We start from the raw sequence: 14,077 nt of genomic DNA, 5'->3' as shown, positions 1-14,077 counted from the left end.
AAAAACAGGGGAGTACGTCTAGTAGAACCTACACCACAAATTAGGGTGTTGGTGCAACAGAAAATATGCTCTTTAAACGTATTTAAAATCTATAAGGCTTTTTTTCTGGCAGAGGAAGGGATGGTGTTTCCTAAAGAAGTTTTGCACAATATTCAATCTTGCGCTGAACAAAATTCCTGTTCTGGCGGCATGAGAGCGGTGTGCAAAGATTAGTTTGATAGTTAAGGCGAGTATGAAAGGTTGGTCAAATCGCATTATGAATTGGTGCTTTTTCGCGATAGAATTAGCATGGTTAGCAGTAGTAAATAAGCATTTTATTGCAAGCAAGTAAGCCGTGCTTTTGTTTTGTTTTTGAGATTAAGTATACCTTTTTCAGTTATGTCACGATCGTGCTGGACCAATGATGTGTTGTAATGGCAAAGATGCATAGTGTTAATGTTGTGATGGTCATCTACCTATTCAAGATAAACTAGTCACGCATGCAGCGTTCGCGCGTTTGAATGTGCCCTTAGGAATATATGCCATGTGTGGTATTATTCACATTTAGTCACGCGGGTAAAAAGGTCAGTACAAGGTGTTATCTGAAACACGTTTGTGTGATTATCATATTCGGTCGATATAACTGCTCTCTAAACTTCAACCGTGCAAAGAAAAGAGTACTTTCGCCCAGCCAGATTCTTCACTTTGCAAGCACAGGAATTGGGAACAAATGAAGACTTCAAGCTACCAGTAATTTTTTATTCAAAAGTAACATCAATGAAATCTTGCAAAAAGGACGAAGACATCAGATATCCATATGTACTTTACTTATATTACCCATCTCTTAAAAAAATATTTACATGATTAAACCAAAAACCTGTATATTATACAACTGAAAACTGTCAACTGGATGGACTTTTTCACTGAAATTGATTTTTTTTCATTCATCAGGAGGCACTGTCTAGAATTTGAAATTTTTTAAAAAGAATTTCTTACCAAAAAAAATTTTTTTAAAAGAATTTCTTACAAAAAAGATTTTTTTGTACAAGAAACTCGCTTACACAAAAATTGTTTATTCCAAGTTTGACAGCTAATTAAGCTGGTGAGCACCTTCTGTCTTAGAAGACCTTCCTCTTTAAAATTAAAATGTAATGTACAACAATGGAAAATGGGTGGTTTTAAAGAGTTTCCACATTTGATGGAATTACTTGTCTAACACCTAAATCACTTTTTGTTAAGCCAGAGGATTAAAAAAAAGCTTGAAAACCTTCAATACTACAATAACTGAGGTACACGTAATAGATGGATTGTTATATTGGACGAAATTTCTCATGGACTCATTTCCCAAGAATAACTATGTACCAATCTGGAACCATAGTTTAACTGAGATCCACCCAGCATAGCAAGATTAAGAAGAACAGAATAAATACTCAAGCAGCTCCCATTTGTGGCGACCCAGTCACAGCCATGTTCACGTCAAATTGATCCTTTTACATTGATTCTGACCTATCAAAATCTCTCTCTGAACACGTTGCACATTTTGAAAATCGTTGGCGCCTCTGATTCCTATCACCTCCTCCCAACCGCAGCTGCAATCCTTTGCCTACTGTCAGACATACTACCGTCCTTTGGCCGACCGGCCGGTGGTCTGGCCTGGCCCGAGTCAAACCCAATGTTGATGCTGCTCGACGCAATCTTACTAGGGGTTGCAGGACTTTGTCCAGGCACAAGTTTTTGACCTTGCCCAGATTGTATGGACCCTGTGCTGGACTTGCGCGTCACACTGAAACTTGGGTCCGACTTGTGCGACTTGGTGTTCGAGGAAGGTCGAGGGATACTGCTGAGGTTGCCATGACGCTGATAAGTTAAGAGCTGTTCTCTGGCTTCACTCAGGGCCTCAGTGAGCTCAAAACGCTCCTCGCATTCCTGACGGACAGTTTCTTGCAGAAAGAGTATCTGAAAATGGATCAAAGTCATTTGACAAAATAAAAGGTGAGGAGATACACACGTCAGACTGAGATATGCGATTCACTTCAAAATAAACTTCCCACAGGAAGAGAATCAACAGAAGGATTCAAACTAGATTACAAAGTACAAAAAAACACACAATGCTACCAAACCAACAGCATTTTGTGACCCACTCTGCTAAATGTGTATTCAGTTGTGCAATGCAAAAAGTTGTCATGGCCCATTTCATGTGCCAAGGGTGAAAATATTTGGAAATATTTTTGGGCCAACTGCTTGACCAAAAAGCCTCTGTTGCTAAGGAAAACCAACAGAGTGTCTAATTTAAGTTGAATGTTTCTGCTCGTTGTGTTTAAATGGCATTATCTCAAAAAGCATGCATGATACAATGAAATTATATGAATATGCAAATGGCAAAAAAATGTATAACTCCAAAACGCAAAATGCCAATGGAATGAATTATGTATCAAATGAAAGCTTAGGATGTGAGCAAGTTGATTATACATTCAACTCAAATTCAAAAAAAATGTGGCATAATACACCTTTTTGCAGAGCCGGTCAGAGCCTGAGATAAAAGCAAGTATGCTTCCAGACAATATGCTTCTCAGAAGTTATTGGCCTGTCAATCAAAAGTTATCGAATCATGCTCTCAAAGTCAATGTCACCGTGATCTATCTCTATCCAGGGCTGAAGTTGATTGACGCAAAGGTAAATAAATGAATGTCTATGATCAAAGGATAAAGACAGCAACAAAGACCTGACAATTACAGCAAGAATAACTGTACCTCTTCTTTAGACTGGGCCAATCTCTCCTTCAGCATTCCACTCTCCTCTCTGTTAGCCAGAAGGTCCTGTTCCGCTTCCCTCAGTTCAGCTTTCAGACTAGCGACCAGTTCATCACTCTCAGATCCTGCCGTGCCTAGGAAACAAAAGCGAAATATTTAATAAATGGCATCCATTATCGTAGCGTTGACACAGTGAGGTAGAGTGCATTAACCCTAACCCTCCTCAATCCTTCACCTGTTGGAGGCCTGAGGAGTGTTAGGGTTAATCTGAAGTATTCATGAATACAAAGGTATCAATAACTTGTTTACCCACAGAAAGAAATAGAAGTCTAATGCTGTTTTTTCCTTTTAATGTGTATTCCAAGAAAAACAGTGGCACGGAAAAATGACAGTTTTTAAGTTTAGCACATTTATTGGCTCCCAATTCAAGTTTCGATTTATTTTTGAATAAATTCTTGGTAGATTCTGTAGTCTGTGTAAAAAAAGGCTTATAATAAAGTCAGGAATTTTCTGCTTTCTGAAAGTCAAATTCTGCTTTCTTCCGCTTTCTAAATTTTGTGTACAAAAACTGTATGTGACTGTACGTATGTACTGTAGGCCTACATTTACCGTACATCTACAGGTATCTTTGGCATAATAATACACGTAAGGCCAACACACACCATGTCAATGTGATCTGTGACTGGTCCCCGTCCCTATTGATTTATTGATAAGCCATGAGACGTCTGGGCACTATGTAGGGAACAGGGACCAGCGTGATCTCCGCGGTGCGGAGCCTGAGGAAATCAATACCAAATTCTGTGATATCAAAAAGGAAAAACAGGAGGGGAAACGCTACCAAATGTTACTTTCAAAGTGAGTTAAACAGTGAAAATGAGTTGTCGTTCCTAATTTGAGTTCATATTTATTTGATTAATTGTGCAAAAACGATCAAAAATATGTATATGTATTTTATTTATTCATTTGTTTTTCAACGAGAATTGCATTTTCCGCTTTCTACCCCCAAATCCATGATTTTGCGGATTTTCCGCAAAGCGGAAAACTCTGGACTTTAGCTTATAAACACTGCCCCTAAATGCAATGTCCCCTCCCATCCTAGAGTTTTCACCCGTCATTGTGCTTAGTCTGGTCTCCAGAACATGTTACTTACTTAGTCTGTTCTCTAGAACATATTACTTACTTAGTCTGTTCTCTAGAACATATTACTTACTTAGTCTGTTCTCTAGAACATATTACTTACTTAGTCTGTTCTCTAGAACATATTACTTACTTAGTCTGTTCTCCAGATCCACAATGACCGATTTCAAACCGTCCACCTCCCTCCTTAATGATTCTTCACCAGTCGATGCCTGGATCTTGAGGGCTGACACTTGCTTTTCAAGCTGGCTGATCTCAGTTTTGTGCCTTGAGCCAAGACTGCGTAACTCAGTCTTGAACTGATCAAAAAAGGGCAGGAGAAACCTCATGAACAGCCTAGCATCAACCTTTGCCCAGTTCCGTCACTGACACCAACATACTAACTTTGTGTTCAGCAGTCTCATATCATCTGTTCACACTTAACTTTTGGCCTTTCCATTAAAAATGAAAAATTCTTGATATTAAAAATTGATGAACAGTTAGAATTGTTTTTTTTTTCTAATAACATGTTTGTGCAAAACACAAAGAATTAAGAAAAAACTTCACACTACCTTATTTTCTTTCTCCTGGTGTTCTGCTTTGTATTTTTCTGTCAGTTCCTGATGCCTTTGTTTCTCGATATCTAGCTCCTTAAAGCGATACAAACGAAAACAAGAGATAACTACAGTGAATGATGTGTGGAGAAGATTTCATTCCCAAGAAAAGTGAAAATTAAGTGTTCCAGAGTTTATATTCCAAGCCAAGGAATCTTCAATAATATATTCTTACTATTTGGAAGGCTTCTTTCATCTTTGCTTCCAACTCCTGTATTTCTTGAGAATGTCTCATTCTTTCCTTCTGCAACGTGTCATCCATCTGCACGTCAAGTAAACCAAAACAATGAATCAGTTCAGTATTCCAATAACGCATGTCCATACTGAAATAATAATAATAATAATGATGAATTATTTAAAAAACACTTTCCATGTCAATGACATCTCAAAGCGCTGTACAACAAAATGCAAAAATTAAATTAACTTTAAATAATTAAAACAAAGTATAGTTATAAAAGTTATAAAATTTAATTAAAAATTAAGCAATAAAAAAATAAACATTAAATTAAAATAATCATAAAACGAAGAAATTAAAACTAACATGTACAAGATAAGTAATAATCCTTAAATAAATGTGTTTTTAAGCGAGATTTAAAACTGAAGCGGGTTCGAGGTCATTCAAGAATAGAAGCACTCATGAGCAACTGTCTACCCCATCAGTGTACCCATACGCCACTTCACGAGCGCACTTTGTTCCCAAAAGACCTTGCTTTTTTGAAATACCGAACTATCTCCTTACATTCAAAAGTTCAGATACTGCCATCACAAACCTTGGATGGCCACTTTTCAGCATCGGTGAGTTTCTGCTTGAAGCTCTCTCGCAGTTGTTCAATGCGATTCTGATGAGAAGATATCATGAGTTCCCTGAGAGAAATAATTCAAAAATGGATGACAACGGACAAAGTAATCCGAAAATGGACAATGGATGACAACGGAAAAAATAATCCAAAACTGGACAATGGATGACAATGGACAAAGTAATCCAAAACTGGACAATGGATGAGAATGGACAAAATAATCCAAAACTGGACAATGGATGGCAGTGGACAAAATAATTCAAAAATGGACAGTGGATGAGAATGGACAAAATAATCCAAAAATGAGACAATAAACTGACCGTTGATGTGACCATGACAGAACAAGAATCCAACACCAGTGCCAAATTTTATGACACGTCTAAGCTCATTCTTTTCACGCCAACATGGCTAAGTGTAAAGCACAAGTGACCAAGGCGGTACAAGACTCCTTCACACAAGTTGCAGCTACTCGGTGACATTGTACCCTCTCTTGTCCACTCATGGAGTCCATAACCAGGGAACACTGCAGGTCACTTATCCCCTAATACATTACCAACATCATCAGTATCCCTCCCTCAGGTCATAAGGACAGTGATGTACAGACAATGGTCAGTCCTCGCAAACGAGGAATTCCAAGATGATGGAGTTGGTAGAAAGAGGTGTTAAAGTGCTCTAACTTGGATCCAAGTCTAATTTCTAGTATATAACACACAAGAGAGTCTTCATTGTAAGAACTTGAACCTCTCGGCTTTGAGTGCATTGCATTCCTCCTGGGTCCGCATTAAAGTCTGTCGGATCTGAACCGTCTCTCCCACGGACAGCGATGCTTGTCGTTGAATCTCTTCCTCAGCTCTCTCTCTATCCCTTACACGCTGCTCTAACTTACGGTAGTCAGCCAGCGCCGTCTGAAGCAACAATGCCATGGATTAAAAATATCAGCTCTGAGAAGTCTTACTACCAAAACTAAATTAAAAAAATTTGTCTCCACATTGAATATCAAGGTGGCATGAATGAAGAGATATTACGTGTAAGGTATGCGGTAATCTGCACCTGTGTTATGATGATGGGGTTTTATTCACACCCTAGATTAGCACGCTTTTCTTTGGTTTTTTTCATCCAGGAGAACAACCTGCAAAGCTCCATTGAATGAAGCACCTTCAATGAAGGCTCATCTTGAGACTCGACTGAACCCACCTGCAGCTCATTGCCCTTATGTTTCAGCTCATGTTGCAGCTTGGAAGATAATTGTTCAGAGATCTGGTCCCGTCTTCTCTGCAGGGTCTGCAAGTCTTCCACCTCCTGTGTCTTGCTCCTGCATCAGAGAGGAGGGTAGGTCAGAATTAGCATCCATTATCCAACAAAAAGGATCTGAAGACTCCATCAAGTGGGAAAACTTCCATATTTAGGTAAGTAATATGTTGTAGTTGACGTAGAACTTTTGTTTAATAAGCTGTACCATTTTGGGTCATTTAATAGTAGCACCTTAGAATTGCTAATGCCAAGGTAGCTTTAAGTTTGCAGCTTGTGTGGGCTCATGTATCATCTCATAATCTTGTTGCTTGCAGTTTAAAATGTTGTTCAACTTGCATTCGGGTCCGATTCTCACGTGTAGAAAGTCATACCTTTGAGGAGAATTCATCTTGTTAATTATCCTCACAGGAATGGAATATTTTTGAATATCGGGGGGTGTGAGAATTCAGCTTTTTAGCTGATTTCAGCCTTTTTGTTCAGATGGCGACCCTGAATTTCAACTTTTTTGTACACCTGATCCGTACAAAAGTAAGTTTAACTGGCCATTCACACCCGTTTGATAAATACAATGATAAAATAAAATCCTGGCAGGAAATCCAGTACTGACGAAACTTACTTAAGTAATCCCTTGAGTTCAGCTGCTTCCGATGACAACTTTCTTTGCTGTGTGGTAGCTGTATCTAATTCAGTTTGTAACCCTGTAAAATAAAAAGCACAGACAATGCCACAAATATTTTAACATAACTACAACTTAAATAACCAAAATCGAAGTGTTTAAAAATTTAAAAAATAGTTCGCAGTATCCACTGCTTCATCTGACTACGACCGGCCAGCCAACCCCGGCAAGCTCAGTGGTCGAGTGGTTAAGACGTCTGCACTAGTAAGCAGGAGCTCGTGGGTTCGAATCCCACCCGAGTAAGCTTGTGATTTTTTTCGCAAGCTCCCGGACAAGCACTGAGCATACAGTGTTTATTAATATATACCTTGGGTAGGGGCAAAACCCATTATGTTAAAGAAGATTTTGTTCTCGAATGGTTGCATAGTGCTCGCTCATGCTGTGTGACAAACGTATCACAACTCCTATGCCATTTAACATTTCTCACCATCTCCAAGATGTTTAGTTCTCACAATTCCCCCAGTGTGGTGTTAAAGCCATGAGTATCCCCTTAAAAATAAGGATTCCACAGATAATTCTGCCGATCCCGGTGTTGACACTCAATAGGCGCTGTTGTTTTAAGTGTACAATTTCTGAGGATAAGGACGAGTCCGAAAAGGGCTTCCCATGCTATGGCTACGTCTAATACGTCAGCGTGTCTCAGCGCATGTCTGCCTTGGAGTGAAGACCCAGACCTAGCTCTAGACAACAGATACAGATGCAGCCTACCACTGGCTACCTACTCTCCATTTGTAAGGTGAGCTGTGAATAATTCTCCTCCTTCAGCTTGAGTTGTCCTTCAACTTGAGTAAGTCTCTCCACCTCTGCTCGAGCAGTCCTCAGGTTTTTCTCCATCTCACCCTGTCTGTTCTGCCAAGACGTCCGGTCCTCTCCAAGTCTCGACACTTCATCTCTCAATCTCAATACTTCTACAAGGGAAAAATTAAAAGATGTTTATCGGGCACAAGATACTGAGTTTACTTCTAAAGAATATTTGTCGTACATATTTTGTAAAAGGAAACCTCAAGTTACCTTCAGCTTCTTGAGAGCAGACTGCCTTGACAACAAGACTCAGCTTATTGGATGATTCTCTAACTGTTTTCCCCATCTGATGTATGAAACTCTGGATGTTTTGCAGTTCTGATTTCTGTTGCTGAACCGAAGAATAAAAATTGGGTAATTTCATCTTCCAGATTTCTTGCTGCTTCCTGGATAATGAAATATATAAAATAAGGAAAAGGTTGAATATCTTAAAGTTTTGATCCCAGGCAATGGGTTCTTTGTCAGTAGCTACATATAGGGGAAGGTGCATTTCTGGCATTAAAATGATAACAGTACAAAATATCTACTGGTACCTATCTACTGGTACAAGTACCTGTCTACTAGTACCTATCTACCAGTACATGTACCTATCTACTAGTACCTAAGTTTGTCTGAGGTTCGCCCTGCTTCCTCTAGTCTGCTCTGAAGCGTCTTCTTGGATTCTGTTACCTCCTTCAGCTCACTGGCTTTACGTTCAACCTCTGCCATTAAACGTTGGATGCTGAAAAGGAATTTGAACAGTGAATTGCAAATAAATCTGGCACCGTGCTACTTGGATTCCATGCATGACCAAGAGAGGGGGCTCCTTTTAACACCACACTGTGACACACCACATGTGCATGCCTGCTAGCTTGCACCTGGAAGCAAGTATATCTATGTCATTCAACAAATCTGAAGTGTGTTCATGTGGGTGCCAGACAAGTGGTGACTATAAAATTTAAGCATCACCATAGCGTCTTGTTTGTAACCAACGAGAGGATGGTTGTGTTTTGAAGTCTTTAAATGTATATTTTAGTACTTTACTTTAGAATGCCATAAGAAAGATATTGTATCAAAAGCATTCTCGATAAAAGTTCAAACTACTATGGCAGTTATATATAAAAATATTACATAGCTCTATTATGGAATGATTCTCTCACGATAAATCCCTTTCTTGGATTGTGGAGAAAGCAGCATCTTTCTCTTTCCTGATTTTCTCCAAGTCTTCTCTGAGTTGCTGTTCTCGCTCTTCACTTCCTTCATAGCGTGCCAATTCCTCATGCACTTTCTTAAGCTATCAAAATATTGAAACAGATACATTTTACTTCGTCTACAAGAGGAAAACAATACTTTTATATGTTTACTAGCGAAGCTTGAGTAATTTTTATGTAGCTTCCTATGAACACACAAAATTGTGTGATACTTTGGTACCAATCATCAGAAAAGCTAATTCGGATGATCACCTAACTCCAACGGATAACTTTTTTCGAAACTGCAATGTAAACTGTAGTATACCTAGAGTACTTCTGACTTGCCTGATCTTCTAAAGCCTTCACTTCTCGATGGATCAGATAGCTAACACCACAGAACTGGCAGACAGTCTCATCTCTCTCCATCTTCCTTATCTCCTCTGGCAGAGGATGCTCTAGGGGAAGGCGCTCAATGACAGTCTCATTCTCGCTTTTCATCGTTGACTCTTGATTATGTTCAATTGTTATCTTTTGGGGAGAAAAATAAGTGAAATTAGGCTAGACTGGAAATAGGCTACATTACATTAGGCCTAAATGCTCTATCAAGCCTATCTGGTTAGTGATTTCATTATAGACACGGATGCACCATTGATTGCAGGCTCCCATTGGAGGGACACTAAAATTGCAAATTGATTTCCGGTTCTATGGTTTCACGTACCACTATGTGCAGTCGTGGCAGTGGGCATGATTTAAACTGAAGTGATGCCACACCTACGAACCAGATACATGTAATAAAAATAGGGGAAAACATTTTGGAAAGTCAAATCTTACTGAAACCCATCATTATAATTACGTAGCCTAGGTCTACCAGGAGACAAGTTTCCTTTCCACATCCAAGTCAACTGATCAACATACATTTCTTCAGCCCCATTATCCATGTCCACAAACTTTCCATATTTTTATTAGGTCTAAACTATAACCACATAGGTGTAATGGGCAAGAGAAAAGGCAACTCACTGATAGCAAAATTAGCAGCAAATCAAATCAAGCAATAAGATCAACAGATCGCGTAAAGATCGAGCAATCTCGCAAATCAACTGAACTGTGCCCAACATCTGGAAAGACTTCCATACATATAGGCGCCAGTAATTATTCCCTAAAGTGACCTGGGCCTATTAGCCATCAGAAAGCAAAAACTTGTCTAGGAAAGTTCAATTTAGGAGGGAAAAAACAAAGTTGTTTAGGCCTAGGCCTAGTACTTATGCACGGGGTGTCAAGTGGTGTGTGCATGCGGAACTCTTTCCCAACTTCCATAACCAACATGTCCATGCGAGTGCTCAGACAACACATGGCAGACTGCATACAGGCAGGCCAGGCCGGGGGCAGTTACAGTGGTGGTGCACTTATACCCACTGTATACTCAGTTCCTATATTATGCGGTAACTCTATTATCGCTGTATCAGAAATTTTGAATTTGACATTGCCAGTGAGTTCAAAATGGCAATATTTTCCCAGGTAATCAATAATTTATGGCCTGAGGATATGTTTTCTTGAAACAGAGAGAAAAATTCTGCATGTTTCTGTAAGCATAAAAAAATGAAATTTGCAATACCCACGTATTTACTATTCCTTCGGCAAAACACCAATTTAAGTAATAACAATAAGATGAATATCAAAAGTTATTGCTATATTGAAGATTGGGGTAAACAAGTTCTGGTGAAAAGAATGAAGTTATTCCTTTCTAGAATTAATAAGTGTAAGTTGAAGTAGTGCGATTGTTCCCACCTCGTTCCCTCAGTGTTTGGCATCTTTAAGGAGGAGACTGGAAAAATGAAGTTAGCCTAGGCCTAATTATAGGTAAAATGGAACATCATCACAAAATGACCTATTTTGTTTCCTCTGAAACAAAATTGTTGTTTTTTATCTTTATTTATTCACAAACAAAGTGCTTAAAGGCCATCGTAGAGCTATTTCTCGATACCGTGATAATTAATAGAGACTCGACCTCTGCTTGCATACGGTGCACACACAGATTTTTTGAGCTATCGTAGAGGAAAATTAATTGAACCACAAACAAAATTTTAGGAATCAAGTTAAAAAGTAAGAGTTAAATAACAGCAAGGATAGAATAATTCAGGAAGGTGCGCGAGCAATCTTTATTTCGATCGGGAAATGTGGTAACTACCGCTATAAATACTAGAGACATCGATACTAGTAAAATGATGTATCTCAGTCACGTTACATCATCATGTACATGCTATACCGCCCTGCGTCGTCGGTTCACGATCGCTCCGGATCCGATCCCTTGCATGCATTGCATTGGGGCAGTGGCACTGCCATTGGAGATCTCATTTCATAAGCTTGTTTTAGATCTGACAAAGCAGAGCACAAAAACTGATAAAATCACTAAGTATTCTGTGTTACCGTTAAAGTGTGACTTTAGGGCTAGACTCATTCCTGAAACGAAAATCCAGACAGTTTATCGGGTACAGGAGGCCGCCATTTTGAATCCAAGGAAGTTGTTTCATGACCTACTTTCACGTGCACCATTGTGAAAGTAACGTGTAGTATGCGGCATAAACGTGCTACAGGGCTTACGCGTTCTATCTGTAAGTATCATCTACAAGCTGTATATTATAAGATGAGGAGAGTGGGATTCCGGAAGTGACGTACGACAACAAAATCTGCCGTGCGGTTCGCATGTGTGCAGCGCATGCATACATATACATCGCACATAATGAGGCTACGCAACGTCGGTGGGGGCAGACAACAGGATGGTCGAACTTTGGTAGAACTTTGACTCCGAAATTTCCCCTTTTTACCATCTGTTTCCATCATGTACAACGGCAGAGGAAACAGAGTGGCCGCAGAGGATCAGGAAGAGAGAAGGCCTGTTTTATCCGGTAAAAAGAGATCCAGTTATTTAGACAAGAGAACCCGATTGTTGAGCGATGCTTCGAGTTCAAGCTCGCACAGTTCAGAGCCCGATCCAGACAGTATAGCGGGGATGAGACTACGGGGAAGCCTCGTGCCTTCACCGGGCGGCCCGCGCTCCGGCGCGCCGGGCGCTGGCGGACAAGACTGCGGCGATTTCGCCGACGAGTGGAGTACGAAGGGGGTGACTAAAGCATGTGAGGTGAGTATAGAATTCTCGTGATTACTTCAGATCATAGAGCAAGGACACTATATGATTGGATCTTTTGTTGTTGTTCAATTGGATCTTTATAAACTGTCGTCAGGTCGTGGATTGTAGGTAGTATTTTGTGAACAACTGTTACAGACGAATTCTAATTCATAATATGAATTCTAATTTTAATAATATATCTCCATGTGATGAATTATTTGTAGATAGCTTTTGTAAATAGTTTTTAGGCCTATGTTTTTACAATAAGTGGGAAAATATTTTGATTTTCAAATACAAACATTTAGAAGCCAACATATCATGTAATAGCTCTGCACATACAGGGTAAGTGAGGGAATTTTCAACCAGGAGGAGATTTTGACCAACTGCGTTCAAAAAGTTACACAGCTGGTTAATTTCTTGCTTTTCTTATGTGGTCCAGTACCCCCGCCTTTTCCGTACTGTAAGTTTCTTTGTTGACTTGAAGTTGAAGATTTTTTGCATTTGCTCACATGTTTACACATGAAGCTTCCATGCATTTTTAAAGTTAATCATGAAATACCTGTGTACTTGTGACACTTTTGGAAGTCACCAATACAAGTGCCCTTATTTGTTTAATCAGCCAAGTACATGTACATGCATAAAACTGCACCTGATATGTGTCAATTTTTAACCCCTCCCCCGGATATTGTAACACTGAACTCCTCCAAATGGTCCCATTGGACACATAGTTGCTAAATTTCACATAAACCTGTTTTTCCTTCGATCAAAGAAGAAACAAAAACTGCCAAGGTTCATGAATCAGGTGCCTCAGGGGAATCCCTTTTGTTATGATGGCAAGGCGTCCATGCATAGTCCATTGTGCAAGACATTCACACCCCAGTGAGCAACAACTATTATCAATTTTATAGTCAGCTGCTCAGCTGGCAAATTGAGAAATCTTTATTATAATACCCCAATGCATGCAGATCATGCATGACTTGCATTTGTAGTGCACAGACTGCTGGTGGACATAAAATCACCTTTTCCCTTGTATCCTGCTGTTTAAAAGAACACTTGTATTTCAAATTAACAGACTGAAATACTTGGAGATAAATACATGTATACAGAACTATTTTAATCATACATGTAGTTCACTATGTTTTTTTTCTTGCTTCCATAGCCACATGTACATGTATATACATGGGTAACTTGACTTGGTAACAAGCAAAATAATACTAAATTCTACCAGATGGGAACTGTGATCATTTGTGACATTTACAGCTATTTGCCATGATTCCGTTTTCCTTTTGTTTTCTGTCTGCAAGTAGTATTATACAGACATGTACATGTGCGTCTCATGCGTTTCTAAAAGCATCAGATCCTACAAATGTTTTAGTGACCACCTTCTGGTTGAATCCACTTTGTACTTTCTCCCTAACAAACATTTGAAAACAGGTGTGTTATTGTTTGGTGGTAAATGGTCACAAACCGGTAAAGTTACAGCTGGTATCTCGTAGCATTGAAAAGAGTACTCTTTTTTATGCATTTCATTTCCTGGATTGCACAGCCCGATAATCATGCACACTAGTTTTTTTTGTTATTCTTGTACTCGTGTATAATACACTCTATTGTGTAGCCCTTTGCTAAGTGATGGTATAACGTATTGAAATCCTGGACAAAGAGCAAATCCAGGATCAGTATGGACAGATGAATTGATGACGTCGATGGGCTGGTCAAGTGAATCCTCTTTGTGTGGGGACGTTTTTCTCAAGATGCTGATCTCCAGCTTTGCACAGTGCAACAACAGAGTTTTGAGGTTAT

The 14,077-nt window shown here is 39.3% G+C and overlaps 2 protein-coding genes and 1 long non-coding RNA gene across 4 annotated transcripts in view; 2 read left to right on the top strand and 1 right to left on the bottom strand.

The window, feature by feature from the left end:
• LOC147796517 (uncharacterized) overlaps positions 1-14,077 on the top strand; it is a 76,634-nt gene that overhangs the window by 571 nt on the left and 61,986 nt on the right. Inside the window, exon 2 of the long non-coding RNA XR_015427963.1 lies at positions 6,377-6,662. This is a non-coding gene — a long non-coding RNA (uncharacterized LOC147796517). The remainder of the gene's footprint in view (positions 1-6,376; positions 6,663-14,077) is intronic.
• Positions 718-11,690, bottom strand: lekr1 (leucine, glutamate and lysine rich 1). Its single transcript, XM_022234310.2, has 15 exons — positions 11,578-11,690; positions 9,499-9,681; positions 9,124-9,257; positions 8,586-8,705; positions 8,195-8,370; positions 7,906-8,091; positions 7,124-7,205; positions 6,451-6,568; positions 5,998-6,161; positions 5,230-5,323; positions 4,635-4,721; positions 4,418-4,495; positions 4,000-4,165; positions 2,730-2,863; positions 718-1,935 (listed from the first exon to the last, which is right to left on the bottom strand). Exons 2-15 carry the CDS (start codon positions 9,649-9,651, stop codon positions 1,549-1,551), a joined length of 2,079 nt encoding a protein of 692 aa, XP_022090002.2. The 5' UTR covers positions 9,652-9,681; positions 11,578-11,690; the 3' UTR covers positions 718-1,548.
• The window catches only part of LOC110978947 (uncharacterized), a 36,429-nt gene continuing 34,218 nt past the window's right edge, over positions 11,867-14,077 (top strand). For both annotated transcript variants that reach the window (XM_022234309.2, XM_022234308.2), the window contains exon 1: positions 11,867-12,289. In XM_022234309.2, the coding sequence (XP_022090001.2) occupies positions 11,990-12,289 (300 nt within the window). In that variant the 5' untranslated portion in view covers positions 11,867-11,989. The remainder of the gene's footprint in view (positions 12,290-14,077) is intronic.

The sequence above is a fragment of the Acanthaster planci genome, linkage group LG16, assembly GCF_054643075.1.
Source record: "Acanthaster planci isolate LZ-2023a linkage group LG16, COTS_SCS, whole genome shotgun sequence".
NCBI classification, from domain to species: domain Eukaryota; kingdom Metazoa; phylum Echinodermata; class Asteroidea; order Valvatida; family Acanthasteridae; genus Acanthaster; species Acanthaster planci.
The sequence above is the reverse complement of the archived record's forward strand: the minus strand, read 5'-3'. Positions and strand labels throughout refer to the sequence as shown.